Genomic DNA, 23,232 nt, shown 5'->3' with positions numbered 1-23,232 from the left:
GGAAAAGGAAGGATGACGCGTGGGAGAAAAGGAGAAAAAGGATTTGTAAATATTGGGTGGTGTATTTTGTGAACAGGGACTCTCTGAGTGTGGATGGAGGAAACATTCAAACAATTCCTGGCCATTTCTTGCCATTTCTTACTACTTCCTACTATTCTCGCTCTTCCCCGCCGTCCCCACCATTCCTCTCCACACCCCGGTTCCCAGCCCTAACGACAGTGGCCTCCATGTCCGACCTCCACCGCGCCCTCTCGGGCGCACATCGGCCCAACTCGAATCCCAGAATACATAGGCATAGCAGTCCCTACAAGAGACCATTAGGCCAAAGCGCTCTGCACCCCTCTTCCACCATGGGTGACCTTGCCAGCCTTGCCGGGCGCGAAACTTCTCCTACGAAGAAACCCGTCCCTACTTCCAGAGTCCAGAGTCTCGCGTCCGGTGGGAGCCTTACCAGATCAGGTAGCGAACCGTCACTGTTGTCTGGAATAAAGTCTATTTTCACAAGACCTCTTCAGTGGCTCTCCACACCTGGAAAGACAGCAGGAGTATCTAAGCGTGACAGCTTGTCATCCTTTGGTAACGAACTGGAGGATCCTGAGTCTCCGTCCGATAGACGAGAAGGCAAGAGGATACGAAGGCACTCACCAGAGCCTCGGACGAACCGGTTTAACGACCTCGCCAGTGACTACGCACCAGAGCATCAGTTTGAAGTCCAAGGGCGCGCCGTGTCTGGCTTTATGCTTCCTCCCCTCTCTCCCCATGTCACCCTCAAACCCAAGTCCTCTTTTTCTAATGACAAGACCGCACACAGAAAGCCTGCCAATTTCTCTAGGCCCCTCACCTCTTCCCAGTCCATGTCATATCTCGACCCCCCGTCCAACGTGCTGCGATCTTCAGCGTACGGGCAGGCTGTTGCTTCACCAAAAAAGACTGGCACATTGACTCGTTCCAAGAGGGTTGACTTAGCTACACTTGCAGATGATGATGCTGGTTTCCAGGAAGATAGTTTAGGCAAGGATGACAGAGGGAAGGAAAAAGAGATCTGGAGTCCGTGGAAGTCTAAATATGCCGGTGCTAATGGAGCTTCATCGACTGCCGCCGCACAAAAGAACATTACTCCTGGCCGCAAAACGTTCGCGCAGACATTAGAAGACGGTGATGTAAGATATTCTTTTAGATGATGAGTCACCATGCTGACACTCCTCAGCATGCTCATCCAATGGCTTCACCCTTCCGAGGACTGCCCACTGCCTCTCCTCGACCGCGTCAACCCAGCACCATTGGTCTCGGTCGCTCAGCAACTGCCGCTAACCTGCGGCGTCATGCCAGCGTTGTCTCTGATCTCAGCATGGCCTCCGCAGGTGACACTGTAAGAAGCACCAGCATAAGGAACCTACGGGACCTTGAAATTCATTCGCCGCCAGGAGGAAGTATAAGTCGTGACAAAGACGATGATAGGATGAGTGTTGAAGGAGATAGCATCAGGCGAAAAGAAGGAAGTGTCCTGGTAAGTAACTGAACCCCACCTGCTCTTCCTTCCCATTCTATAATCCATGAACTGACGACTATCAGGATTGGTTCATGCACGACCAATGGGAAAAACCCAAATCACCTGCATCTGTGGCTGCCTCCAACAGGTTAGGCACATCAATGCCTAGAGCTGCCCCGACTCCCATGAGAAGGGGCCAGATGGTTTGGAATCAGGATGATAAGGTCTTTATGAGGGAGAGTGAACTCAAAGCTTGTGAGTAGTTTACGGGTGTTCTTTGCGTTCCGCAGAACTTACCTTTTTTCCAGCGCAAAGGCCAGCACCTGTTCACAAAAACGAAGCCGAACGCATTCTTTACACTTTGGAAGCCATGCGTAAAACTCCTCTCACTGATGCTCGAAAAGGCGACATTCCACCTCTTCTCGGCCAATCCTCCCGTACTCTCCGACGAAGCATTAACGTCCCGCTTGCGACTGCTGCTGGTGGTGAAAGTGCCAAACAAAGGAAAGACAAAGAAAGATTTGGTGACTTGGGAGTATCAGTCATGATCAGCCCGTATGGTCGGAGAAGGGTAGCTGACAGAGAGGCAAGGGAGGTCAGGAAACATAGTCGGATGGAGAGTCAAGGTTAGTTTGCAATGTGCGGCGGCCCACCTTTGCTGACTATTTACAGAGTATCGACCATCCCCAACTCCATCGGATGCAAGAAGTGAGACTGCTAGCCAGATTTCCGGCGCCCAAATTGAATATTTGGCGCCTAAGGAATCCTCTCCTTCTCCTTCCGCTCCCACTCCCCGCCGATCATCTCGACTCAATAGAACCAATGCCGTCGAGGAGACCACCCCCAAAGCCAATAGAAGATCTACCAGAAGAGGCGCTCCAAAACAGCCAGCGCCCGTGCATGAAGAAGAACCAGTCACGAGGTCATCTAGGTCGACTCGGCGTACCAAGAAAACTGTCGTTGAGCGCTCAACCTCACCTACTCCCCCTCCGGCTCCGCCTTCAGTACCATCAATCATTGCTACAGCACCTTCTCCGGGTAAGCCCTCTACTTCTGACACATATCAGCCTCGAGCGGTCGATCAAATGCCCCGTGGAGGTTCTTCTTTACGCGCCAGGTCCGATACGTCAAAACGAACACACCAAAGCGCAGCATCTTACTCTCGATCCCAGACTCCTCCTACTTCTGGACGATATTCTGCCAAGGACGAGGATTTGCCGGATATGGAAGAGCTAGAAAAAGCTTCCAAGATTGCATTACCCTCTTTCTCCGGCATCTCTTTCGCAGGCTTGAAGCCTTCTGGTGATGAAAACGCTTCCAACAATACGATGCCCTCAAAGTCTGTGACAACACCAGCTGCACCCCTCCCTCCACTAAGTCTGCCGCGTGCTGGTGGGCCTTTGGCCCGACTGGGCGTTGCGTCTACCCGCCCTAGAGCTTCATCTCCTCTCGCTGCTGGTTCTATCGTGGCTGCGCCTGACTCTCCCCCTACAATGCCTGTGCCCAATAAAAATGACTCGTCTCCACTGGCTAACGGTATTTTCCCCATCTCTGGAGGTACCACAGAGAAATCTGCTTCGCTCAACCCTACCGGCTCTACCACACCAGCAGGTAAACCGCCCGCCGCTTCTTCCTTCTTCTCCAAAGCTCCTACTTCCACTGAAGCCGCAAAAAAGCCATCTTTCTCTTTCGGCGACTCTTCTAGCAAAGTGTCTGGTGAAACGATATCTGGTGCTGGAAAAGCTGAAGCCGGTAGCATCCCTAACTTTTTTGGGAGTGCCACCGTGTCGTCCGCTTCTTCAACTAAACAGTCGTCGCCTGTCCCTGTGCCTGCACTTGATTTTGGTGTTCAGAAAAAGGACAGTGGTGAAAAAGCGCCACCAGCAGCCTTGCCCCCACCCATCGCGTCTGCTAGTGCTTCGCCAGCGCCCGTCTTCTCTTTTGGAGCTTCGGTAAACGGGAACAAGGAGGGGGATAAGGAGAAAACTACTGACTCTGCTGCTTCACCGTTCTCCTTCGGCGGAAAGGAACCAGAAGTTGCAAAGAAGGATTCTGCAGCTCCCAGTGGCGGATTCAGTTTTGGCGTTAAAAAGGATTCAACATCTGGTGGTGAATTTAGCTTTGGGAAGTCGAAGGACAGCCCTGCCGCAGCATCTAATGCTGTTCCCTCTTTTTCAGTGAGTGAAGTCAACATGGGGACAGATTCACGAACTAATAAGGTGTTGCAGTTTTCTGTGTCCAAACCAGCGGCATCGGACACTGTTACCAAGTCTCCGTTCTCCTTCGGTGCGCCCGCCTCTGATAAGCCCAAGTCTGATGAACCATCCAAACCTGCTTTCACGTTTGGGCAATCCAACTCAAGCTCTGCCGCCCCGGATTCTGTCAACTCGTCCCATACCCCCTCAAAACCCGCATTCAGTTTCGGTGCGCCCGCTCCTTCCAGCAACACTCCCGCCTCAAAGCCTGCCTTTACATTTGGTGCGAGCAGCTCCACCACCCCTGTAACAACCCCCACCACAGCTGTAGCCAATAAAGATGCAACTGGGGGTGGGATCACTGCTCCCAGCACTACGCCAGCCTTTGGAGGCTTCTCATTCGGTAGCCAAGCTGTGAACAAAGCCGAAGATAAAAAGGACGCACCTGCGAACCCGTTTGGGGGAACTTCAAATAATAATTCAACGTTCACGCTTGGTGGCCCTGCTAACAAGTCCATTGCTGCGAACGGGACGAGCTCTCCTTTCGGGACTGCTCCAAGCACCGTTGCGAATGCAGACTCTGCCAAGAATCCTTTCGATAATAAAAGTGGGCCCAATGGGGTCACGGCACCAGCTTTCACCTTTGGTGCTCCCGGTAACGCGTCAATGAAGCCTGCTAATGCAGGCGCGTTTGGATCAAATGTATCGACCGGTAGCCAACCGTTTGTCTTCGGTGCGAGCTCTGTCAATGGTGGCTCTACTTCTGCGCCCTTGAATACGTTCAAAACCGATAACGTCGCTAAGCCGAGCACTCCCGCTTTCGCCTTCGGGTCGGGTAGTAATGCTACTCCGGCGTCCAACCCATTCAACGCTTCTACTGCCCCAGCATCTAATCCTTTTGGTCAGCAGCAAGACCAGAAACCAAATGCGCCGGCTAGCTTTGCTTTCGGTGCGACCAACAACTCCGTCGCTGCGCCAGCATCCAATTCTTCATTTTCCTTTGGACAACCTATGAATGCCAGCCCTGCTGCATCCACTTCCACGTTCTCCTTCGGCCAGCCTGCTCAACAGCAATCCTCAACTCCTGCTGCTCCTTCGTTCTCTTTCGGACAGACTGCTGCCCAACCACAACCAGCGGCGGCGTTCAGTTTTGGCGCGCCTGCCGGTGATGCTTCTAGGTTCAAAAGTCCCACGCCCGGGCCAGAAGGGGGATTCAGTTTGGGTGTGGCAACAAACGAGGCTGCGCCAGCGAGCCCTGGTGGAAGGAGGGTTAAAGGTTTGCCACGAAGGCGATGATAAGTACTCTGGTAATTGGTTGTATTTCTATTGTAGCAGCACGTTCGGGTCAGGTGTATAAGGAAGGCTGGAACGTTAGTTTTCCCATAGCATATAAATTTTTCATTACATTTTCTTCATAAGTAGGGTATCTTTCCTAATATTTTTCCTCATATATTCGACGCAAAAACGCAATTGCATACTGTTACAGCAAGGTTTCATTCGGTTTTGGTATATGCAAAAGGGTATGTTATATCCGTCGGACAAGGAGGAAGAAGGAGGGTGGTCTGTGCGTGGAAAGCAGATACGTTCTTACTTCCGAGCTTCGATCAGGGACCAGGAACGCGGTCATTATTATGGTTAGTTCCGCGCTCTCAGCTTCAGCGTTCGTCTGTTTTGTCTTTTTTTTCTGCCGCGGATACCGAGTTAGACGGTTGGCTTAAATCCAGGCATTACTGTAACGTTTCCACAGGAATGCCAGAATTAGTTCATATATAGAGCAATCATAAAAGACTGTAAGCCCTGGAGGCTTATAGGTATGTCATATCGTCGTGATTAGAAGTCCTCAGTCGACACACAAATACTGTAGACCTTTAAGAAGTGCATAAGATGAAAAATAGAAGAACGAATGTTCTTCAATCAGCCATGATCTAAAATCATTCATTGGCGACGCTTATTCAATCATAGCCGCATCCAAACCCTGACAATGGTCATAAGCATCCAAAAAAATATGCCGGGTACAAATAGACTTACGAGACCGTTCAAGAACATGTTCACATTTCTTAGTTTCATTTCCGCTCTGACAGGGCCAACCATAGGGTTTCTGGCACCCTGGACAGTATGAAGAATTTTCTCCCTCAAAGCAGCAACCAACGCTGTCTGCTCCTCTTCCGCTGAATTGACGGCCAAAGCGGCAGCCAGGCCCCAGACTTCGGCTTCTCGCCTCTCCATCTCTAAGCCCTCCTTTTCGGGAAGATTCTCTCCGGACATCAAGTACGCAGAGGGACCAAAGGCATGCTTGGCAGCGATAGATGATGGGAAAAGATCTGGCAAAGAAGGTAAAAGAGCATCAAGGAACACCGAGAACTGACGAGGGAAGTGCTCAAGCTCTATCTGGTCAGGATGGGTACCGGAATGAGGGTTGAGAGGATCAGGAGGGGGAGCGCGGATAAGAGACTGAGCTTTTGATAAGAGCGCTGTGAACAGGACAACTCCAGGCTGATCCATAATCAGCTAATTGATCAATCCACAGAATTGATACGTACTCTGGTAGAGGCAATTTTCACAACATCCAACCTCTGCACAGCAGCAACCAACAGACCACCTAAAAGTCCCAGCTTACATTTGTTAATCGCCATGTCCATAGCAGGGACCAAGTTATACAAGAAGCCGTCCGTGTCCGCCTCGCGCTTCGCGCGGTCTAACCTATCAGCCTTGGTTAACAGACTGGCGTCTGTGACTGGAGGCGGGGGAGCACGAGCCACAACGTCTAGTTGATGGAATTTGACAACAAGAAGGGACAACAAGGTGTAAATCTTCTGATCAGGAAGTTGAAGGATGATCCGGCCGAGGATACGTTGACCTTTTGGGGGGTTGAGGAGGGATATGAATGGATGGGGATTTGATACTTCGATAGGTTCTTGAACCATAAGCTTTGCCCAGATCTGATCTACCTTTACTTGACATTTAGCGTTCCAGATTTCAATGTCATCCACAGAGGTTGAAGGTGGTGCTTCTCTACGGAACTGCTCAAGCTCAAGGACGTCGGTGTAGAGATCTTCTAGGGCATACATGATTTGCTTGCGAGTGAGAGGGGGACGTTGTATGCCCGTAGATTGATTAAGATGAGACGCGGGACGGTTTTCGAGCTTGGTGTTTGTAGGGATGGCAAGAACGGGACGAGGAGCAGCAGCACCACCTCGTGTGACTCTTCCGAGAGCGCCCTGAAGAGCAGCTATACGCTTCTGTCAGTATCTACGCATCACGATTACAATGATGAAGCTCACCAGTATTGGTAGATTTCTGGTGCGCCGTTCTACTCTCAACCAGTTTCTTTACCTGCGTCGACAATTTCTGCATAGTATTTTGTCCCATCTTTCCAAATCTGTTGCCGGACGGACCACCAACACCGAAGCCAAAACCTGCTGCAATTTGTACCACAGTTGGCCTGTCCATTTGACCACTCTCATGGGCCCGACGGCTTCTCTCCATCGCAGAAAACACTTGGGCGTAAAAGTCGGAAATATAAGGATCGGACGTAGCGAGCTGAGACAGTTGGATGCGGGTGATAAAGTCCTTGTCAGATGATCCCATAAGGTTATTATATTTGGACATTGCTTGGACTTTTGCTTCGAAAACCTTTTGGAAATGTTCCTGCCGAGCGAGCTCTTCGTGACTAGGAACTATAGGGGCAGGACTTTGCCTTGTTTGGCCTTGCTGCTGCCCTGGAGGTACGGGTCCAGGACTTTTGCCAAGGTCAGGAAACATACTGTCGAGGACAGCTTTTTGAGAAGCATACCCCGACTGGGCGAGACCCGGAATCTGAGTGGGAGTAACCTCTCGAGGAGGCCCTTGTTGCTGGGCTTGATGTTGGGCAAGAGGTTGAGGAACTTCTTCCATCATTTGCCTCTCAAGCTCTTCAAGTGTCACAACAGCATTTGCAGGGGGCGGTCCTGATAATTGAGCAGGCGCCTGGAAGGCAGCCTGCGCCTGCGCCGCACTGGGCGCAGGCATTGACGCAAACTCCGCTTCAATCTCCTCGAGGCTCTTGATATGTCCGGGAGCTTCCACCTGCGCATGGTTGGACCCAAGGGATGGCTTTACTGCTGCATCATGAGTCAGATCGTGAAAAAGAATATTGATGAAAATGACTAACTTGAGGAAGGGGCCGCTCCCCAACTAGTGACCTGGCCAGCTGGCTTTGTCCAGACAGGCTCAGCCGAAGACTTTGTCTTGGGCTTCGGTTGGGTCTCTGACAGAGCATTAGCGACCTGGAAGTATAATGCAATGATAGATATCCCTTACTCTTGACAGGGCGAGAAGCATAAAAGTCATCTTCAGAAAAGGCAAACGGATCGGCCGCGACTTTAGGCCGATATCGGGAGGCAGTCGACGCGATGGGTCCTCTTTGCGACTGGGATTGCTTTGACGGCTTAGCCGGGGAAGAAAATGACTCTTCATTGCCGAAGGAGAACTGTCCACCCCCTCAAGGACGTACAAGATCAACATTATACCCCTCAATGACTCACATTACTCACTGATAGCATTGACGTCCACGCCAAACGTTGCATCATTCAGCTCATCTGCTGCCTCGACATCCTTGTCTAGCCCTTGACCCCAAGTGTAAACTTCCATTTCCTCGTCCTCTGGGGCTTCTAGATTGAAGGGATTAAGCAGAGAACTGGCATTTTGGAATTTGGAAGTGTCGGCTGCGTCATTGGGACGGTCTGCGGCTTGGCGGTGTTCGGGAAGTGCGGTGTCGAAGCCGAAGAATCCGCCTGACATGTTGGCTGTGGCGGCGGGGAGGATATGGAAGAGAAAGATGGAAGATTGAAGATGGACGGTGCTGTTGGCTGTAGTAGCACATCCGACTCCACCCAGCCAGCGGAAACGCAAAGTGCCACACCCCATAACGCCGACAGCCACAGTTGATTCAAGCCACGAGTGCTGACGCCGTACATTGACATCTTGCATGTCTCCAAGCCGGATAGTCCTGCAATCTATCTGCAGCTGTATGTAGGCCGTACATTAAATATCGCAACGTTGTCTATAGCCCGTTCCATTGCACCAATCCACCTCATTCCCTCGTCGCTTCGCCTCGCGACGCTCTTAAGCTTCAGCTAATAATGCCTACCAAAGAATGCTCTGACCCTCTCCTCACCGGATATCAACCCCAAGTCCAACTACTCGCCACTGATGACCTGAGAGTCAATACAGGCAGCTGTGGAGTCACCGCCGACCGTTCGGCTAGACCGATCTTTTTTTCCGGCGCATCTTCCATCAACGATGATGTCACGGAGCTCAGGGATAGGGACGGCGGAGCTGGTGATAATGGGACGACTGATAAGGATGATTTGGTGCAATACGTTCCCGGAGAAGAAGCCCTGTCGTGTTCCCCTTCTGATATCGTTTGTTCAAGGTGACTATCTTCACTACTTCTGGAAGACATGTCAGGCGCCTGGCGTTCATCGATTGTCTCTGCCGAAAATGAGGATATGAGTGCTTTTTCTGTTACCCTCTCTGTTTCCCCCGATCCCTTTGAGCCTTCAAATTGATTTGTTAACTCGTCGTCGATCCATAACCTCGGTGTTATAGCTTCTCGGGTTAAATAAAGCTGAGGGACAAATTTGCCTGCTGAACGCCTAGTTCGACTCATCGATCGCTTGGGTTTAGTATCCGACAAGACGCCCGCATCGTACTTGGATGTATCAGATCCGGGCAGATGCAAAATACTTTCGGAGCTTTTTGCAGCTGCTGGAGTCAGGCAAGGTGTACGGGATAGATCTGACGACCGTTCGTAGGAAGATCCCACCGGTGGGTAAGGGCCGTCGTACCGGTCAAAGGATGACTGGGTAGGGCACAGTGTGGAACGCGGGGACGATACGAAATTGTCATGTGACGTCGAGGCAAGAGATCGTCTAGGTGGCGGGGGCCCGATAGCCACGGTCTCTTCCCGATGGTACGAAGTGCCCCCGCCCATCGAGAGTTGCCACGATGATCGCTGGAAGGGTAATTCCCTTCGCTTGCCTTGTTCGCGTTCGTCATCATCCACCTGGGAATATCGAATCCATTCCATTGTTAGTTGTTCCTCGGGTTCCCTTGGGGCCATACTCTCGTCATTTTTCTCTGTATTTTCGTCTTCTTCCCTCATGGAGGGAAGCACAGAGGTTGACAAACGCTGGGACGACTTGCCGGATTTCCTTGAACTCACTGAATGGCGTCCTCTTTTAGTCGACTTCATTGAGGTGCTTGATCTGGGGCTTTTAGGGTAAGATCGAATTGACAAGGCATCCGCACGTTTGATCGGACGTGAGAAATTAAGCCCAGTCTTGTTGGATATGCGAGTAGGTATGCCCCCGCCGAAAGACGACGAGAAAAATGATGATACAGTCGACAAGCGGGAGAAGCGGCGCGACGGGATAATATCCATATCCTTGGATGCAAGATCAAGAGTGAGCTATTCTAACGGTCAGCATAATGCCAGTAATTGTGGGAGCGATTCCTCAAACTCACGCGCAGTTTCTTGCTCGACTGCAAATCCCAGTCGTCCTTCTCACCGTAGATGATGTCTCCTTCCGTTTCTAATGCCCTAAATCGTCTCTCCCAATAATCAACATCCTCATTCTCTCCACTCCATCTTTTGACATCCTCGTGCTTATCTCTTTTCTTTCTTTTCATACAAATCACCAAGCATGCTATGACAATACTGCCTAGTATACCGCCTATGATACCGCCCGCGATGGCGGCATGTTTTGATGAGGATGGCGTAACGTTGGTGTCTTCTTGTTGAGATGCGACTGCTGATGAAGCAGATGATGTGTGAGATGTTGTTACGATCGGTAAAGACGTAGCAACTGATTTTAACCGACTGGCAGATGGTCCTGGTTGAAAAGAATGTGGGGAGGTGGTCGTATGATATGGAGATAAAATCGTATCTGCCACAGACGACACACTGCTTGCTGATACCCCAACTACTGTCGCACTGCCCTTTATTTGGGTTGCAATGCCTGTGAATTGACCAACCAATGTGGCACTGCTAATGCTCGAGCTTGACTGCTGGACATTTGTGTATGATGCCACTCTGCTGTCACCTTCAGTACTAGTAGAAGGTTGATTATTCAATGTTTCTTGTACTTGGTTGGTACTCGTCATCCCCTGCGGTGATGTTTCCTGAGTTGAGGAACATGCGTAATATAATGTTCTTTGAGGAACTATACTTGTGACTACAACATTTGTCGATATATCACTAGTATATATGGCCGTCGAAGTCGGCGTCACAGTTACTACATCTTCTTTAGTCTCCGAAGGACAGTCAAGAGCATCATCAGCGCAAATGGCAGGTACCACAGAGGTTACAACTGATACCACTGGATTCCCAGGGATGAGACTGGTAAGAGTGGTAACATAAGCTGAGACGGAGGTAATCTGGGTGGTACCATAAATGGTGATTGAGGGTATTTGTTCGCACGACATCGATAAAAAAAGTGTGTTTTTCTCAATCGTTATTGACCAGCTGCTGACGGATTTTGGTCCAATGGCGGTTTGAAGGTGATGTTAGGGATCGAGTTAAGATGTATCTTCAAAATGCTACAGGCAGGAGTTGCTGCAGGCCAGGAGAGTTGTGGGAGGAAAAGATCTGGTGAGCTGGGCGATACGTAAATTAGAGGGGAAAGATAGGAAAGGCTACGGTCTTCATAACCAGGTTATTGATATCATGCCATCACTTGGAAGATGGCTTTCTCCTGCTCAGAGATTTGACTCCTTGGAATAATAGTACCATCCTTTTGAACAAAGGAAGACGTTGCTGCTGCATTTAACGATACAGGCGACCTATGATGTCTTCCGCCTTGCTATCGCTTGTTTGATGAAGCTTTTGCAACTGTTCATAAATATCGCAGTCTGGCCTCCAATTCACATGCCTTGTATTATCCACCTTTGATAGCATAATTCCAAAGGGACCTGCTCCCAAGATCCTTCCTATCACATTTCATGCCTTTGAGGATGTTGCCGTCTTTAGGAGAATGGAGGCAGAAGACGTTCTCCACGGTAGCAACTGTAACAAAAAACGACCAACTCCGTTGTTCTGAACGGAAGGATGACATTGCCTCATCAGATTATACAGGTTAGATAGAGTGCACAAAGAAGCATCTTACATTCATGATGAGGGTGGCGTGCGTAGATCTCTACATGTTAATATCAGACTCCAAAACGAACCAATCTCAGCTGTCCTTATCGAAGATCCTAACTGTCGCTTTCCTGATTCACTATTGCTGCTCACAAGTGGGCGGAATGAGGGATGCTTACACATCCATCAAGTCGAACAAATTAACGACGGTGAGGATTGGCATAGGCCAGAATCTGATAAGGTCGAATCCAGACCTCCCCGCCGCCATACCCAACGCAAGCGTGATCATCCTGCACTATAATTTCTGATATACGTTGGTTAATAGTGTTCCAGAAACGAGTTCACTTGAGACTTACTCCCCGGATGTTGTCCACTAAAGGATTGCATCCAATTAGCCAGATGCAATACACCGTATACTGCGGGTCACTCACTTGTCATAGAAGCCTTTGGCCAATAACAACGCTCTTCCATCCTTTTCTCGGCCTCCCTCAACCGGTTGCCATCCCTGTACGTGGGCTATCTGGCCATGAGGGAATGTCATCCATTTGACCAGGTGCGGTTCATTGATTGGTCCACAAAAGACTTCAAATGTGTCGAAAGAGATTTCGCCTCCTCCGTATGGGATGGAAGCGCCTTTATGAAGATGATGACCAGCCCTGGGCGGATGATCAGAGCCGAATACTATAGATGATTAAGATTCACGCACTTTCCAAGATGCACTCCTCCTTGATGCCAAGCCCGGGCGGCGTAGAGCACCGCACCGTCTTGCTCGTTGCCGATAGGCAAAGCATCGACGGGAAGACGCTGCCCCTTTTCGACAAGCTTCCAAGTGAACAACGGCCGCACATGGCGACCGCCACCTAAAATTGACGTCAGTTTCTTATTTTATTTAGTTAGGTTAAAGGACGGAAACATGCTCTCGTTGTAAAATTTTGTCCTTTTTCTAGAGATTTTTATCCAATCGTCCCCATTGTGTTTATCAGACCACTCTCTCCACAGCCTCTCCCTAATGCTTTCCTCCTTTGTATCTAGGCCATACGCCCAGATACCGAGGCCACCAACCCTCCAGAACCTTTTGCCCCGTACTTCATCCTTCAAGTTATCCTCGTGTTTGGATTCATTCTCTTCCTCGCTGATGACGGGAGTCCTGAACGGATCTCCAGCCTTGTCCGAAAGGTAACTGAAGCTTCCAGAATGTCCGGGATCAAAGCCAGGTTTCTCGCTGCCGACATTATGTGAAGGCGACGATTCCATAAAGGTCTGATAAGGTGGGACCTTTTCGGATTGAGCATTCAATGACTGAGAGTAAGGTGGTGGCGAACTTTGTTGGGCAGATGTAGAAACATTCGATCCAAGTACACCTATGGGGGTCCAGAAGGCAAGATTAGAGGATGGCTACACATAAAGTAGAGACTATGAGTCAGCGCAGATCCTCGGCAATGTTTTAACATAGCAATCGGGCATATTTCCCCAACTCTAAACCTCTTCTTTATACTTATGTATAAAACTCCTTCTCGGTCAGAATACACCAAGAAGAATATGAACTCACAACTCCGGCCGGCTCTTCCCAACTCGTATGAGAGCTTTCGCACCTCCAGATTGTCGCAAGGTAGGTTACTACAGCGCCTGGAGGATAGGTGATGTAAGCACCCCAAGGAGGAGGGTGTGTGAAGGTGTTGACTTGTAGCTGAGGGGTCGTAGATGGGATGCGCATGGTGTCGTAATATAGGTGGTGTGGCGGGTCGTGGCGGAGTAGATATGTATAATGATATATTTGTCGGGAAGAGGTTTGAGGAAAGAATGGAGATGGAGCAGGCCATGTCGCCGAGACAAATCAAGATGCGGTGTTTCACCCATGTCAGGCACAGCGCCTGATCGACACCCGTTATTAGTGACAATTCTACAATCATCTTACGTACTCACATTTACTCGATATTCCACGCATGCAGAACCTGTCTCGTAGTAGCTGCATTGGACGCCTCCTCCAATCAGATCTGTATACTTTGGACTTGAGGTCCTTCTCTCCTCGAAGAGAAGTGTATCAGGAAGATTAAGTTGGAGGCGGCTGGTCGTGGCTCGTCAAGAGTCAACTGTTATTGAGCGAGGAGATCACATAACAGTTCAGTTACCAAACTATTGGGGTTTCGTGGATTTTAGCTACAATTCAATCCGGATAAAAGTACATGTGCTCTGCAATAAATTATTATCAGCTGTAAAGGGGTGGCGAATTCTTTTAATCAAGAGGCCAATCGTCTATTGTTATCTTATCTGTTCCTAAACCAGCTAGCAAGTGCCACGCGTAACATATCGCCGAAACCAAGCCCGACGTATGATGGGGCCGGCGAACGCGACGGACCGACTGGGTGGACGGTACGTACTATCATAGACTGAATCTAATAACTTTGGTCACATACTCTCACCTCGCACATACCTTCTCACATCTCAGCATGTTGATCAAGACCTCCTACAGAGACGTACCAACCACTGCTAATGGCAAAACTGGTACCATCCGTATCTACCTGGTGGAGCCTAGCTTGCCCGGATACCCCAAGGCCAGATTCCCTGGATGTAAGTTGTCCCCTTCAAGCTCATTTACAAGCATGGGCTATAAACTCAACAATTCGAAATAGGCGTGGTTTTCTCCGAGATCTACCAGGTGACGGGTCCTGTCGAGAGGTTCGTCCTCGTTGGGCAATGGCTAATAGCTCCGGGAGATGGTTTCAAACTGACATTCTATTCTTTTATAGGTTCGCTAGCAACATTGCGAGTGAAGGATATATAGTTGCTCTTCCTTCTTCGTTCCATGAATTTGAAGGCCCGGAACCCATTCCCTACGACTCTGAAGGCACCGATCGTGGAAACTGTTACAAGGTAGGCCCTTTTTTTTCCACCATATCAGCCGATTTGAGTCAAATGCAAGAACTGTGCGCTCAATCACCCATTTCCTGTTAGGTCGAGAAGACAGTTGAGGCGTATGACGAAGATGCTACTCTGTCGATTGATCTTCTGGCGTCTCTTCCCAACTGCACAGGGAGGATAGCTTCTACCGGGATGTGCCTCGGCGGGCACCTGGCCTTGCGCGTAAGTTATGCTTTCCCGCCCTTGTATTAACGAGTATCGAAACAAACTGGGAGTGACAAATGCAGTGCGCTTTTGATCCCCGGGTACAAGCTACATTCTGCTACTTTGCAACCGAGTGAGGACTGAACCTATAATCGTACCATAAATGAATACTGAGCTTTTTTTTCAAAAACATCGTAGCGTGCACTCGGCTACTCTTGGTAAAGGCAAATCGGACGATACTCTCAAAAAGATTAGAAAAGGCGATTTGACAGGCAAGGGCGAGGTTGCCATGGTCTTTGGCAAACAAGCAAGTATCCCCCCTCCGCCTCTTAACCTTTTGATCATTCACACTTTCGCTGACCGGGTTGGCCCTACCATAGGATACCCACGTCGACCGCGACGGCCGTTCTCTGATTCGAGATACTCTGGATGCCGCCAACGTCACTTTTACTTTTCTCGAAGTACAGGCCCAACATGCCTTTATCCGTGACGAATCCTCCAAGGGCCGATGGGACGCCGCTTTAAGCCGTTCGCTGTTTGGCATGATGATGGAGCTTTTCAACAGACGGGTGGCTAGGGATCTTGGAGAACCTAGCGGCGATGGCGGTAAGGTTGAACATGTTTGTTAAGGCAGCGGGAAAGTCTCTCTTTGAAGCTTCAGAGTTGAATTCCATAACGCGTATTCATATTCAATCTTTTCCTCCCCTAGCCCCCCAAAAATATAAAAACAATCCCACGTACACAACGTACAATCACTTTTATGCAACCAGGCTTACCAGGCCTCATTTTATTGTCGACTCAAATAAATCGTACTACCCTGCTCTTCCGTCTTTCCAGTACTGATCTCAATTTTATTATCCACCTTGGTCAGCGGCACGACCACCTTCCATTTCATAGCCGCCTGTTGATCATCCCGCCCCAAGACGGGCTCATTCGACGCAATGGGTGTGTTATTGAGTTTGAGAACCATGTCGGCGTCTGGCGCGTGAGACGGCAACGATGACAGGTCGGGGTAGGCGACCACTTCGACCTCGCTTGTCTGTTTATCTAGCATGATACAATGGGTGACGACGCCCCTTTGGTTCTGTAACCGGATAGTTTCGCGCTCGTTGGAGCTAGGACTGTCCGGACGGCTGAAGCTAAAGTCGATATACTTGATGACAGGCGGCGGGGGGGGTGGTCTGTCGACAGGAGTGTGAGTGCGGGAAGCTGCTTGGGCTTGCGCCTGGGCTTGTGCTTGTGCTTGCGCCTGAGCCTGAGCCTGAGCTTGCACTTGAGCTTGCGCATGCACTTGAGCCTGATGTATCAATGACGGTCTTGAAGCATCCATATGGACATTGCCTTGGGGCAGATACCCTTGCTGCCCGGCCATGGCAGCAGCTGCTACAGCCCTCTTCCGCATCTCTACGTTGGTTGCCATCTGTCTGAGAACTGACAGGGCATGGGGTGGTAAGCTCGCCTGCCAGGCTTGTTGCTCGTACAGTGGGTATCGGTCGAGAGACGCGACCACTTCTTCGGTGACCACTCCCGGAGGGAGGGCAGGTAAATAAGTGGAGGTAGTGGCAGGTGACGGCGTATGAGGGATCTGATGTGGGACTGGGGTATAAACTTGCGACTGGATAGAATGGGGAGAAGGCGCCGGGACATGCTGTTGAAACTTGGGCTGGAGCTGCTGTTGATGTGAGTGTGATGGGTACTGGTGATGAGCGATAGCGCCAGCCATGGGACTCGGTGTTGCCATGGGTAAGGACGTATGTCCAATGGCAGGCGAACGAGAATAACTAGGAGAGGCCGAATAGGTAGTTTGCATACCTTCAGCTTGGAGAGAGGCGACATTAGATGGCCTCTGTCCCGAGCGAGAAGGTTTGACGCCCGGCGGAAGGGTAAGACGATAATGGATTTGTTCGCGGTGATATGCGAGAATACCCTTTGGGCGAGAGCGATCAGCTGCGTGTACAAAAAAGAAGGAAAAGGAAAGAAAAAAAACGCACCATTATCTGCTGAGCATCCTGAAAGACGTCGCTCCCATCGGCATTGTACTCCATGGCGTTATTGCACATGAGTTCCATATCATCAAAGAACTCTTCCCATGAGTCGTACCGTCTTCCTGCATGCTTTGTCTGCACGAATGTCAGACACATATTCATTTAGGGGATTGCGATGGCAAGCATACCTCAATTTCTTCCAGTGATATTGGGTTCTTGATGGTCCTGTAATAGTCGGGTATGTCTTTTCGATCTGGTAGCTCCATAAAGATGGCTGAAATATCCCTGCCGCTCCCACTTGCACCATTCGCCATCAGTTCGTGCCCTGCAGGCAACATTTGCGAGACTTACTCGTTCGATTTGGCCTCTTTGACCGATTTCAAAACAGGCTTGATCAGTTTGTAGACTGTCGGGCCTTCCTTGATCGCATATGGTCCCTTCTTCCGCTTTGACCATTGGCTTCCCTCTTCGCCATGTGTACTGCCATCGGCATCAGGCTGTAATGTGCCCGCCCGGGAGGTGGGATGGTGTTCTCCTTCGGCATCGGATTCAGAATCGTCTCCATGTTTGTCTGGGTTGGTCTTTTCGGCATAATAGAGTCGGGTCATTTTCTGAAAAAAAGGATCAACGGAAGTAACGACCTCGTGAGAGTACATACATGAAGCTTTTTAGCCCATTGGAATAGCAGAGACTCTCTCATGTTATCTGCAGCCCATGTCAAACACTGTGCATGGGCGCCGCATGGATGACTTACATCGTTTAGCGTTGTTGAATATCTGGCCGATATCGGCAACGACCTCTTTCAGCGTCTGATAATCCTGCGCATCGAGCTTGGTCTTGACCATCTCGAGGCTCATGGGATGTTTGATGGTTTCATAGTAGTCCGGAAACGACCTCTGCCAACAGCTAATAAGTGATATTGCTCGTGTAATGTATGTAAACAGTACGCGTCGCGTCGCGTCTCACCTTGCTGGGAAGCTTTACGAAAGGCTGGGACATGGATTCGCCACTGCCAGGGCCTTTGTGAGCACGGTGTGTACGCGGGAAAGAACGGGAGAGAGACGGGACGGGTGGACGGAGCTTGAGCTTACTCTTTGGTTTTTGAACCCATGATTCTTTCATAGATGACCATGCCCAATTCTTTTGCCCGCGCCGAGTCTCTGGGATCCGGATCTACGTGTTCCTGCTGCTCCGGCTGCGGGGACGGCGTACGTCTTCGCTTGGACCTGCCTCCCTCTGCAATGATGAGGCTGGGGTCGACGCCGAGGCGCTTCTTCTTGGCTCGTTGGTCTGACGGCGGGGCGGCGGGGTCGGCGGGGTGCTCTGCGGCCGGCTGGGGTGGCGCGGGGGAGGGTGTGTGGCGGGTGGCGGGCATGGCGTGGAGAAGCGGCGTAATGCGAGTTGTATGGCGGGCGAGAGGACTGGAGAAGAGGATAATGCAGGTGTATGGCGAGGTGCGAGAACTGGAGAAGAGGAAAAGGAGACGCGGGCGCGGGATTTGTTGACATCTTTTCGCGGCTCTCCACTTTCGCCCACCGCCATGTCCCCCGCCGACGGCCCCCTCGGCCTCTTCGTGCAGCCCGCCTGTCTCCAGCACAGGTACATCCGCCATCCAAACGCCGCCCACGTATTCGAGCGCCCAGAACGCCTCCGCGCCGTCCTCCTCGGCGTCGCTGCTGCCGTCGCCAGGCTCGAGCAGGCCGCACCCGCTCCCCAGCCGCCACACGACCTCGCCAGCCTGCTCTCCTCCCTCTCCCTCCTGTCCCGCGCCCAGCCCACCGCCCAGCTCCACCTCGTGCCCGCCCCGCCCCCGCCGCCCAGGCCGGGCAGTGTCCTGCTGCACCACCCGGCAGTCCAGCTCGCCCACTCGCCCGTCCCCGAGGCGCCCTTTCCGTATATCGGGCCAGGGTCCACGGGCCCGTCCGGGGCGGGCTTCCCCTCGTCCGGCTATCTTAGGGATCTGGTCAAATGGGCCAACGAGGCGGCGGAGAGAATCAAGCAGACGGGGTGCGAAATACCAGACGGGCTGGGACTGAACCCTGGAGATCTTTACCTTGGCCCGGGAAGTATCGTTGCCATCGAGGGCGCTGTAAGTTTTTTTTTTTCTCGAGTACCTGACGATATCTGCCAGTCGAGACCTGATGCAAACTAGATCCAAACGGTCTGCCAAGCGGTAGATCATGTTGTGCAAAAGACAAAACAGGTACCTGTGAAGGAGGAGCCGTCTACGCCCCCTGTTGAGGGTCCTGCAGACGCGCTGTTCACGAAAGCGTTCTGTGCTATAAGACCACCCGGTCACCACTGCGGCGAAGATGCACCCTCGGGGTAAGCACTCTCTTTGTGTGGGCCTGCGCGCATCTCATCGCTATTAGGTTTTGCTATGTCAACAACGTGGTCATTGGCGCTCTGCATGGTATCCATTGATTCAATCCCTTGCGACCCGTCCCAGACTGACGTTGTGTTAGGCTACCTCCAGCACGACATTGATCGCGCGATTATCATTGATTTCGATCTCCACCACGGTAACGGCACTCAAGCGCTCATCATGCCCCTCAACGCAGCTTCTTATGCAGATGATCTACAGGTCAAGGCTGGAAAGCCACCGATAACAGGACAAGGAGGGAGAAGGAGAAGAGGCTGGAAGGCATTCTATGGATCGGTGCATGACATTGTGAGTCCGTCTGGAAGAAGATCCGTAGATGGGCGCTTACCCACAATAGTACAGCTATCCGTGCGAGGTACGTCAAATCACTGATACTAGATTAGACAGCTCAAAACCCTCGGGCAGGATGGTGATCTTGATCTCATTCGAGACGCCTCAATCTCTCTAGCTGCTCATGGGCAGTACATGTGCGTTTTCGTTCTCAATTCCAGTCCCGACTTGTATTCATCAGACTATCGAGCTCACTCCCGGCACAACTTGTCTTACAGCGAAAACATCCATCTTAAACCATACAGCTCGGAAGCCGATTTCTACGACCGAATCTACCCTCTATACCTTGCACTCTTGGACAAGGCCAAAGTATTTATGGAACAGACCGAGGCGGACCCAGAGAGAACCATTGTTTTCATAAGCGCAGGATTCGATGCTTGTGAATGGGAACATCAAGGAATGCAGCGGCATGATCGCCGAGTACCTGTGAGTTGGGCAATGACACACATGGTGAACCACGTAAAAAGCTGACGGCAAACGTTTGCAAGGTTTCGTTCTATTCGAGGTATACGCGTGATATTGCGGCTTTTGCGGACAAATACACAGAGGGCAAGGTTGTCTCCGTGTTGGAAGGCGGTTACAGCGATCGAGCATTGACGAGTGCAGCCATGGGTCACATTGTGGGAATGAGAGGGTCTTTGCCTGAAGGATGTGATGAATGGTGGGCTGAAAAAGAGTTGATCAGTGTAGGCCCCCCCGACTGTTTACATCTTTCAGAATATTTTGGGCTCACGAGTGATTTAGCTGGAAAAGGCAACCAAAAAGAAGAGAGGAGGCAAGCTTGCCCCTCTTCCAGCAGAGTTTGCTTCACAACCCCATCTCTCCCGAACGCACTCTCTCCTCGCCCATTTTGAAGGGACGACTTGCCCGGATTCAGTGGGGAGTACGGCTACAAATACTCCCATGGGGACGACGAGGATGACCCTGCGCGATAGGAAAAAGGCTGATGAGTCTGGTGCAGCGAGCATAGATAACACGCCTGGCTACGGTGGGGCGAAAAGGGGCAACAGGGCAAGGGCCGCCGCCGGGGGTGTGACGCCGGCACCATCCAAGCTCAAGATCCCCTCGCAGCCCACTGATACAGGCACATTTTCTGTGAATCCAGAGAGTAGCACAGTGCTCCCATTCCATATCGATACAGCACCCACCACGGATGAGACGCTCGGCGCACAATCCTCTGTGAAAACGGATGTGGGCGGAGAGAACGAAATGGGAGACTGGATTGAACAAGCTGTCAAAGACATGACGAAAATGTCGCTGGGAGAGAGTGCATCCACACCAAAGGTACAGGAATCCAAGTCCAAGTCTCCGTCCCCGCCTTCCATCCAGACGACCCCAACGACTACTTCACTACCCAAGATCATCCTCCGCATTCCCGCCCGCCCTACTACTACTACCGATACTGCCGAACGACCCGACCCCGTTTTACCACCCCAGCAATCATGCCAACCCCGTCTCGATGCCGAAACACAAGCTCGACCCCCGCCTTTAGAGACTGTTGCATACAGTCCCACCGCGACCCCTACCGAGCTTTTACATCACATCTCCGGCGGTCACTAGTATGGGGCTGCTCATGGTGTGCTACTCCCTATTTTGGGGGGGGAAAGGGACGTGGCCAGACTATGGAATCGAGAAACTTGCAGGCGAATGATAGGAACAGAGTCGAATGAAGCAAGGGGTCATATGTCAGGGTCTTGAATATATGTATTTTTCTCCAGCTACAATGTAAATTAGTATTGATCGGTTGGTTTCGGGATGTATATATCTGTTTTCAGAAGAATGTCACACCTCGTTTTGAAGCTCGTCTTTGAGCATTTCGACGTATTCCTTTTTGACCATCACACGGTTCTCGTCAACTGCAGCGTGTATGAGCCTCTTGCATCATCTTGACAGGCACAAACTGCAACTGACCGTCACGGATGACAAACTTGTGGGGACCGTCCCGCATCGAGTCCAAATGCAGCAAGATCTGCTTTGCGGCCGAGTCGCTGTGGGGCGGTTAGCGCGGGCTGGGAGGGGGTAGGCGGGGGGCAGCGTACCAGGTGACGAGGACGCCCGAGGTGATCTTGACGTTGTAGCTGTCTGCGCTCATGGATGTTGTATGGAGATGCCGAGGAGATGCGGGCGGAAGAAAACATGACAAGACGAGTTGGAAGCTGCGGCTTTTCGTTTGGTTCACCTTTCCACTCCGCCCATGATTCTTTCCTCTTTGCACATGCCCTTCCTCCGCCCGTCCGCCCGTCCACAACCAGTACAGTGCTTCTTCTGCCTCTCCCCTGCCCTCCTTCCCCCTCGCGCCCATGTGCCCCCGCCCGCCTCGCCCGGCAGAAAGGGCAAGGAACGCATCGCAGAACCCGGTACCAAGTGGAATTGGCAGTGCGAGCGATGTGGATGCTGGAACATTCGTGACGCTGTGCGTATCCTTCTCGTGCTGGCCCCCCCAGCCAAAGATCCCCGACGATGGCTTTCTGACATCTGGCAACAGGCCGGAGAGATGATGTCTGACCTCCCAGCTATGCACAACTCGACGTTCAACTCCAAGTCCTTTGCTCTGCGAGGTAAGCTATAGATATAGCCATATGCTCTTCTCAGTCTGCTCTGCTGACATTCTCCCCGGACTACCAGCCCAACCTTCGTCAAGCCATTTACCGACCGCATCATCGTCAACTTCGCCATTCTGTCGGAATTGCCTGACGAACCAGACGCTGGTCATGAACTTGTTGGCCAATTATCTGCCGGATGAGGACGTAAGTCCTTTTTTTTTAAAAACAGTTTCCTCTTCTGTTCAGATCTCACCCTTATACTGTATAGGACCCTTCTTATCCTACACTTTACGCCAACTTTTCCGACTACCTTTCTTCCCTTCACGCTCGCTACCCCCCTGTTTGTTCCAGCTGTCAGCCTGCGGTAGACGACGCACTCCGTAGATCTGACCATCGAGCGCAAATGGAAGCCTGGGGATCGGCTCTGACCCGTGGGAAGCAGATTGCCAAGGGCGATCCCGAAGTGGCCGTCCCAGAGTTGGGCAGGCGTTACTGGAGGATGAAGTGCGCGTTATGGATCCTCACCTGGGTTTCTGGCCTTTCCCAACAAACAATGTGTAAGGGCGACTCAAGATCAATTCCGTTGATTTTTAGTACGCTAACATGTATCGGCAGGCTGGAACTGGTATATGAACGGAGGCGAAGCGGACATAAAAGAGTTTATCCCATCTTCCCTCATCGTAACGTCTACAAGCTGTAACCTCGCCATGCTCCTATGGGTCCTTTTCGATCTCTGGCCCGAGCAAGCGAGAAATGAAGCGGAGAAAAAGCATGCTTTCAAGGTGGGCCGGCCCCTGTTTGTTAGTCACGCAATCAACATATCTCACGTCAAGTTTAGACTTTTCCCATGATTGTTTCCCTTTCAACACGACTTGTCGCCTTTTGCTGTCTTTTGTGCGCAACCAGACATAATAGCAATGAACATGTGCGGTCCATCCCGCTGGTCATTGGGTGGACACTGTTGACCGTAGAAACACTGGTAAGTTGACCTTGAAATTACCGAGATGGCTACTGAGATCATGGCAGTCGTTTTTTATCCTCTTTTACTACGCCCAAGGGCCTGGACCGGTAGTACCCATCAAACTAGTGCGGCCTGTACCCGTAACCCACTCCCCTCAAACAGAT

The 23,232-nt window shown here is 51.2% G+C and overlaps 9 protein-coding genes across 9 annotated transcripts in view; 4 read left to right on the top strand and 5 right to left on the bottom strand.

Moving 5' to 3' along the window:
• The first annotated feature begins 119 nt into the window (after nucleotides 1-119).
• On the top strand, nucleotides 120-5,202 carry CNA06440 (nucleoporin nsp1, putative). Its single transcript, XM_024656345.1, has 6 exons — nucleotides 120-1,160; nucleotides 1,208-1,507; nucleotides 1,573-1,744; nucleotides 1,798-2,115; nucleotides 2,162-3,666; nucleotides 3,718-5,202. Exons 1-6 carry the CDS (start codon nucleotides 228-230, stop codon nucleotides 4,978-4,980), a joined length of 4,491 nt encoding a protein of 1,496 aa, XP_024511982.1. The 5' UTR covers nucleotides 120-227; the 3' UTR covers nucleotides 4,981-5,202.
• CNA06430 (cytosolic small ribosomal subunit protein, putative) lies at nucleotides 5,112-8,531 on the bottom strand. The gene is made up of 7 exons (XM_567212.2): nucleotides 8,217-8,531; nucleotides 7,984-8,163; nucleotides 7,835-7,930; nucleotides 6,966-7,784; nucleotides 6,225-6,913; nucleotides 5,713-6,177; nucleotides 5,112-5,659 (listed from the first exon to the last, which is right to left on the bottom strand). The coding sequence occupies exons 1-7, from the start codon at nucleotides 8,461-8,463 to the stop codon at nucleotides 5,633-5,635; spliced, it is 2,523 nt and encodes an 840-aa protein (XP_567212.1). The 5' UTR covers nucleotides 8,464-8,531; the 3' UTR covers nucleotides 5,112-5,632.
• A 68-nt stretch (nucleotides 8,532-8,599) lies between these two features.
• On the bottom strand, nucleotides 8,600-11,255 carry CNA06425 (hypothetical protein). The gene is made up of 2 exons (XM_024656104.1): nucleotides 10,192-11,255; nucleotides 8,600-10,135 (listed from the first exon to the last, which is right to left on the bottom strand). The coding sequence occupies exons 1-2, from the start codon at nucleotides 11,149-11,151 to the stop codon at nucleotides 8,846-8,848; spliced, it is 2,250 nt and encodes a 749-aa protein (XP_024514176.1). The 5' UTR covers nucleotides 11,152-11,255; the 3' UTR covers nucleotides 8,600-8,845.
• Nucleotides 11,256-11,576: 321 nt separating this feature from the next.
• CNA06420 (expressed protein) lies at nucleotides 11,577-13,629 on the bottom strand. The gene is made up of 8 exons (XM_024656344.1): nucleotides 13,353-13,629; nucleotides 12,721-13,198; nucleotides 12,510-12,663; nucleotides 12,235-12,459; nucleotides 12,160-12,176; nucleotides 11,983-12,107; nucleotides 11,832-11,923; nucleotides 11,577-11,761 (listed from the first exon to the last, which is right to left on the bottom strand). Exons 1-6 carry the CDS (start codon nucleotides 13,515-13,517, stop codon nucleotides 12,004-12,006), a joined length of 1,143 nt encoding a protein of 380 aa, XP_024512079.1. The 5' UTR covers nucleotides 13,518-13,629; the 3' UTR covers nucleotides 11,577-11,761; nucleotides 11,832-11,923; nucleotides 11,983-12,003.
• A 552-nt stretch (nucleotides 13,630-14,181) lies between these two features.
• CNA06410 (carboxymethylenebutenolidase, putative) lies at nucleotides 14,182-15,648 on the top strand. The gene is made up of 7 exons (XM_566986.2): nucleotides 14,182-14,371; nucleotides 14,434-14,479; nucleotides 14,551-14,674; nucleotides 14,756-14,884; nucleotides 14,950-14,999; nucleotides 15,065-15,173; nucleotides 15,247-15,648. Exons 1-7 carry the CDS (start codon nucleotides 14,251-14,253, stop codon nucleotides 15,493-15,495), a joined length of 828 nt encoding a protein of 275 aa, XP_566986.1. The 5' UTR covers nucleotides 14,182-14,250; the 3' UTR covers nucleotides 15,496-15,648.
• On the bottom strand, nucleotides 15,534-18,331 carry CNA06400 (chromatin remodeling-related protein, putative). The gene is made up of 8 exons (XM_024656343.1): nucleotides 17,943-18,331; nucleotides 17,818-17,860; nucleotides 17,606-17,747; nucleotides 17,510-17,556; nucleotides 17,203-17,462; nucleotides 17,040-17,148; nucleotides 16,858-16,986; nucleotides 15,534-16,793 (listed from the first exon to the last, which is right to left on the bottom strand). Exons 1-8 carry the CDS (start codon nucleotides 18,224-18,226, stop codon nucleotides 15,654-15,656), a joined length of 2,154 nt encoding a protein of 717 aa, XP_024511981.1. The 5' UTR covers nucleotides 18,227-18,331; the 3' UTR covers nucleotides 15,534-15,653.
• A 46-nt stretch (nucleotides 18,332-18,377) lies between these two features.
• Nucleotides 18,378-21,300, top strand: CNA06390 (histone deacetylase, putative). Its single transcript, XM_024656342.1, has 9 exons — nucleotides 18,378-18,940; nucleotides 19,004-19,176; nucleotides 19,224-19,264; nucleotides 19,317-19,522; nucleotides 19,572-19,589; nucleotides 19,640-19,701; nucleotides 19,783-19,990; nucleotides 20,053-20,250; nucleotides 20,309-21,300. The coding sequence occupies exons 1-9, from the start codon at nucleotides 18,392-18,394 to the stop codon at nucleotides 21,122-21,124; spliced, it is 2,271 nt and encodes a 756-aa protein (XP_024511980.1). The 5' UTR covers nucleotides 18,378-18,391; the 3' UTR covers nucleotides 21,125-21,300.
• On the bottom strand, nucleotides 19,536-21,699 carry CNA06380 (hypothetical protein). Its single transcript, XM_024656341.1, has 5 exons — nucleotides 21,604-21,699; nucleotides 21,476-21,552; nucleotides 21,353-21,420; nucleotides 20,298-21,282; nucleotides 19,536-20,230 (listed from the first exon to the last, which is right to left on the bottom strand). Exons 1-4 carry the CDS (start codon nucleotides 21,654-21,656, stop codon nucleotides 21,244-21,246), a joined length of 237 nt encoding a protein of 78 aa, XP_024511979.1. The 5' UTR covers nucleotides 21,657-21,699; the 3' UTR covers nucleotides 19,536-20,230; nucleotides 20,298-21,243.
• Nucleotides 21,700-21,701: 2 nt separating this feature from the next.
• The window catches only part of CNA06370 (conserved hypothetical protein), a 2,369-nt gene continuing 838 nt past the window's right edge, over nucleotides 21,702-23,232 (top strand). Inside the window, exons 1-7 of the mRNA XM_566982.2 lie at nucleotides 21,702-21,977; nucleotides 22,050-22,122; nucleotides 22,190-22,311; nucleotides 22,376-22,664; nucleotides 22,723-22,889; nucleotides 22,946-23,086; nucleotides 23,134-23,232. The exon at nucleotides 23,134-23,232 is cut by the window's right edge and continues 838 nt beyond it. Of these exons, the coding sequence (XP_566982.1) occupies nucleotides 21,759-21,977; nucleotides 22,050-22,122; nucleotides 22,190-22,311; nucleotides 22,376-22,664; nucleotides 22,723-22,889; nucleotides 22,946-23,086; nucleotides 23,134-23,232 (1,110 nt within the window). The 5' untranslated portion in view covers nucleotides 21,702-21,758. The remainder of the gene's footprint in view (nucleotides 21,978-22,049; nucleotides 22,123-22,189; nucleotides 22,312-22,375; nucleotides 22,665-22,722; nucleotides 22,890-22,945; nucleotides 23,087-23,133) is intronic.

The sequence above is a fragment of the Cryptococcus neoformans genome, chromosome 1 (genome assembly GCF_000091045.1).
Source record: "Cryptococcus neoformans var. neoformans JEC21 chromosome 1, complete sequence".
Lineage (NCBI taxonomy): Eukaryota > Fungi > Basidiomycota > Tremellomycetes > Tremellales > Cryptococcaceae > Cryptococcus > Cryptococcus deneoformans.
Note: the sequence above shows the minus strand (reverse complement) of the source record. Positions and strands in the feature narration are given on the sequence as shown.

What these genes read in the sequence shown, in the direction of transcription:
- CNA06390 (XM_024656342.1), top strand. Translation starts at nt 18,392, where the DNA reads ATGTCCCCCGCCGACGGCCCCCTCGGCCTCTTCGTGCAGCCCGCCTGT. An exon ending in GGTCATTGGCGCTCTGCATG is followed by an intron (nt 19,265 to 19,316) that starts GTATCCATTGAT and finishes ACGTTGTGTTAG; the next exon opens with GCTACCTCCAGCACGACATT. An exon ending in CTGAAAAAGAGTTGATCAGT is followed by an intron (nt 20,251 to 20,308) that starts GTAGGCCCCCCC and finishes CGAGTGATTTAG; the next exon opens with CTGGAAAAGGCAACCAAAAA.
- CNA06425 (XM_024656104.1), bottom strand. Translation starts at nt 11,151, where the DNA reads ATGTCGTGCGAACAAATACCCTCAATCACCATTTATGGTACCACCCAG. An exon ending in AGTCGAGCAAGAAACTGCGC is followed by an intron (nt 10,136 to 10,191) that starts GTGAGTTTGAGG and finishes CCGTTAGAATAG; the next exon opens with CTCACTCTTGATCTTGCATC.
- CNA06420 (XM_024656344.1), bottom strand. Translation starts at nt 13,517, where the DNA reads ATGCGCATCCCATCTACGACCCCTCAGCTACAAGTCAACACCTTCACA. An exon ending in GGGAAGAGCCGGCCGGAGTT is followed by an intron (nt 13,199 to 13,352) that starts GTGAGTTCATAT and finishes CTTTATGTGTAG; the next exon opens with CCATCCTCTAATCTTGCCTT. An exon ending in GACAAAATTTTACAACGAGA is followed by an intron (nt 12,664 to 12,720) that starts GCATGTTTCCGT and finishes CGTCAATTTTAG; the next exon opens with GTGGCGGTCGCCATGTGCGG.
- CNA06440 (XM_024656345.1), top strand. Translation starts at nt 228, where the DNA reads ATGTCCGACCTCCACCGCGCCCTCTCGGGCGCACATCGGCCCAACTCG. An exon ending in GGAGAGTGAACTCAAAGCTT is followed by an intron (nt 1,745 to 1,797) that starts GTGAGTAGTTTA and finishes CCTTTTTTCCAG; the next exon opens with CGCAAAGGCCAGCACCTGTT. An exon ending in ATGCTGTTCCCTCTTTTTCA is followed by an intron (nt 3,667 to 3,717) that starts GTGAGTGAAGTC and finishes AAGGTGTTGCAG; the next exon opens with TTTTCTGTGTCCAAACCAGC.
- CNA06380 (XM_024656341.1), bottom strand. Translation starts at nt 21,656, where the DNA reads ATGAGCGCAGACAGCTACAACGTCAAGATCACCTCGGGCGTCCTCGTC. An exon ending in TCGGGCGTCCTCGTCACCTG is followed by an intron (nt 21,553 to 21,603) that starts GTACGCTGCCCC and finishes ACCGCCCCACAG; the next exon opens with CGACTCGGCCGCAAAGCAGA. An exon ending in CAAGTTTGTCATCCGTGACG is followed by an intron (nt 21,421 to 21,475) that starts GTCAGTTGCAGT and finishes TACACGCTGCAG; the next exon opens with TTGACGAGAACCGTGTGATG.
- CNA06430 (XM_567212.2), bottom strand. Translation starts at nt 8,463, where the DNA reads ATGTCAGGCGGATTCTTCGGCTTCGACACCGCACTTCCCGAACACCGC. An exon ending in CGTGGACGTCAATGCTATCA is followed by an intron (nt 8,164 to 8,216) that starts GTGAGTAATGTG and finishes TACGTCCTTGAG; the next exon opens with GGGGTGGACAGTTCTCCTTC. An exon ending in TGCTTCTCGCCCTGTCAAGA is followed by an intron (nt 7,931 to 7,983) that starts GTAAGGGATATC and finishes ATGCTCTGTCAG; the next exon opens with AGACCCAACCGAAGCCCAAG.
- CNA06410 (XM_566986.2), top strand. Translation starts at nt 14,251, where the DNA reads ATGTTGATCAAGACCTCCTACAGAGACGTACCAACCACTGCTAATGGC. An exon ending in GTGACGGGTCCTGTCGAGAG is followed by an intron (nt 14,480 to 14,550) that starts GTTCGTCCTCGT and finishes ATTCTTTTATAG; the next exon opens with GTTCGCTAGCAACATTGCGA. An exon ending in TTCTGCTACTTTGCAACCGA is followed by an intron (nt 15,000 to 15,064) that starts GTGAGGACTGAA and finishes AAAACATCGTAG; the next exon opens with CGTGCACTCGGCTACTCTTG.
- CNA06400 (XM_024656343.1), bottom strand. Translation starts at nt 18,226, where the DNA reads ATGCCCGCCACCCGCCACACACCCTCCCCCGCGCCACCCCAGCCGGCC. An exon ending in TCGTAAAGCTTCCCAGCAAG is followed by an intron (nt 17,748 to 17,817) that starts GTGAGACGCGAC and finishes AGCTGTTGGCAG; the next exon opens with AGGTCGTTTCCGGACTACTA. An exon ending in TATCACTGGAAGAAATTGAG is followed by an intron (nt 16,987 to 17,039) that starts GTATGCTTGCCA and finishes ACATTCGTGCAG; the next exon opens with ACAAAGCATGCAGGAAGACG.